The sequence below is a fragment of the Danaus plexippus genome, chromosome Z, assembly GCF_018135715.1.
Source record: "Danaus plexippus chromosome Z, MEX_DaPlex, whole genome shotgun sequence".
Lineage (NCBI taxonomy): Eukaryota > Metazoa > Arthropoda > Insecta > Lepidoptera > Nymphalidae > Danaus > Danaus plexippus.
In genome coordinates, this window is record NC_083559.1 from 15,030 (window position 1) to 17,500 (window position 2,471).

General features: G+C 58.7%; 1 protein-coding gene across 1 annotated transcript; it reads left to right on the forward strand.

Annotated features, from left to right (window-relative positions):
• The first annotated feature begins 218 nt into the window (after nucleotides 1-218).
• LOC133319967 (uncharacterized) lies at nucleotides 219-1,285 on the forward strand. Its single transcript, XM_061526392.1, has 2 exons — nucleotides 219-500; nucleotides 644-1,285. Exons 1-2 carry the CDS (start codon nucleotides 219-221, stop codon nucleotides 1,283-1,285), a joined length of 924 nt encoding a protein of 307 aa, XP_061382376.1.
• The last annotated feature ends 1,186 nt before the right edge of the window (nucleotides 1,286-2,471 follow it).

Genomic DNA, 2,471 nt, shown 5'->3' on the forward strand with positions numbered 1-2,471 from the left:
GGAGGAGGCGAGCAAAAAGCTATCCCTCCCCACAAACCCCCTAAAATAAAGAAACGCTTTCCTTGGTGGAACGATGAGCTTGAAAGGCTGCGGCGCGAAGTAAACACGAAACGCCGCCGGTTCGATGTGCGGCACCGCGTCGCAGAGAGTGTGGTTGACGAGTACCTGATCGCTAAGGCGGAGTATGAACGGAGGGTTGTCAGCGCCCAAACGGAGGGATGGAAGGCATTTACCTCGATGCAAGAGCGGGAGTCTATGTGGGATGGGATCTACCGGGTGCTGAGAAGAGCGGGGGTCACCGCGAGGACCAGCTCCTCGTGGAGGGCGGAGTTGTGCAGAGCCCGGACCAGTCGGCCGCGCTGCTAGCCAGGACATTCTTCGCCGATGACGATGACGGTACAGACTCCGAAGTCCACGCCGTCATCCGAAGCCGAGCGGACCTGGTTGGCATGCGCCTACCTGATGACACCGACGACCCCCAGATCACCAGGGGAGAGTTGGTTCGGACTCTGCAGCTTCAACCCTAAAAAGGCGCCGGGTCAGGATGGGTTCACCACGACATATGCTGGCACGACCATATGCGCGAGCGAACAGTTGTTCATTACCATCCTGAACCGGTGTCTTGACCTGGCGTGCTTTCCAGCGCCGTGGAAGAGGCTTCTGTCGTGGTGCTCAGGAAACCAGCGCGTCCAGACTATGCCCGCGCAAAGTCGTACCGCCCCATTGGACTCCTTCCATCTTGGGCAAGATCTTTGAGAAAATTCTGTGTCGTCGAATCCGATGGCACGTCTTGCCCAAGTCCAATGCAAGGCAGTATGGCTTCACACCGCAGCGGAGCACGGAGGATACGCTGTATGACCTGATGCAGCACGTTAGAGGTGTTCTTTCCAGGAAAGAGACCGCCCTCATGGTCTCTCTCGACATTGAGGGAGCGTTCGACAACGCGTGGTGGCCGGCCATAAAGTGCAGAATGATAGAGAAAGGTATCCCCGTAAACTTGAGGCGTCTTGTCGAGGATTACTTCCGGGACCGAAGCGTTGCCGTGCACTACGCGGGAAGGACTGTGCGGAAGGCGCAGACCAAGGGCTGTGTGCAAGGCTCTATAGGTGGACCTCTGTTTTGGAACATGCTGCTGGACCCCCTCCTGGACAGCCTGGATGGCTGGGCGCGTACGTGCAGGCGTTCGCGGACGATATCGTGTTGGTGTTCTCCGGGCATACTGCACTCGAGATCCAGCGGGATGCCAATGCCGCCCTGGCTGTTGCGCGGGACTGGGGTGTCGTAAATAAGCTGCGCTTTTCCGCCGAAAAGACTCAGGCGATGGTAGTCACGCGCAAGCTTAAGTACGACACTCCGGTTGTGCAGCTGGGCGGGGTTGACATTTCGATGGTGAACGAGCTCAAGATCCTCGGGGTCATCGTCGACAGTAAACTAACCTTAACAGTCACGTTGCCTACGCTTGTCGTAAGGCAACGGACCTGTATAGGAAACTGTCGACGATGGCTCGGGTGGAATGGGGCTTGTGCTCGGAGATCATCAGGACGATATATTTCGCGGTCGTCGAACCGACGATACTGTACGGCGCGAGCTCCTGGGCGAAGGCCGCCGAAAAGATCTCTGTGCAAAGGTCCTTTGCTACCGTCCAGAGGGGATTTGCACAGAAATTTGCTATCACATCGGACGGTGTCGCTCAACGCAGCGCTCACGCTGGCCGGGCTCTCCCGCTTGACCTCCGGTCTGGGAGGCGGCCCGATTGTTCGAGAGCAAACGGGGACGCCCGATCGACGAGCTGGACTCCCGCGAACTGGAGGAGCGTGTGGCCTTTACCGAGGCTCCTCACCCTGCCAGTGAGCCGGACGTAGATTACGTATGTCTGGAAGGTATGCTCCCCGAACATGTAGCCCAGCTACACCTTCCCGAGCATCTGATTTACACTGACGGTAGTAAGTCTGATGACGGGGTCGGGGCAGCGTACACTTATTGGCGGGATGGGGTCGAGGTCCGGACGAGACGGTTGAGGCTGGAGCCGATGTGCACCGTCTTTCAGGCGGAGCTGCTCGCGATAGCCAGGGCTACGGACCTGGTTGTCGAGAGGAACTTCGCCAGCGCGGCGGTGTTAAGCGACTCCGTTCTTCGCTGGACTTGATCCGGAACCCGGACACGCGCCATCCCCTCGCTACACATATTCGGAAGAATATTAGGGAGTTGCAGGGGAGGGGTAAAACCCTCCGGTTCTTTTGGGTGAAGGCTCACGTCGGGATACCGGCAACGAGCGCGCCGACGAATTGGCCAGGCTGGCGGCCAAGGCTAGGGTCGCCCCGGCTATGACAGGTGTCCAATCTCATATGTCAAACGACGACTGAGAGAGGGCGCGGTCCGGCGCTGGAACAGCAGGTACACCGAAGGAGCCCAGCGAGGTCACCCGCATGTTCTTCCCTGATGCATGGTGCGCTTATCGGACCATGAGGTGC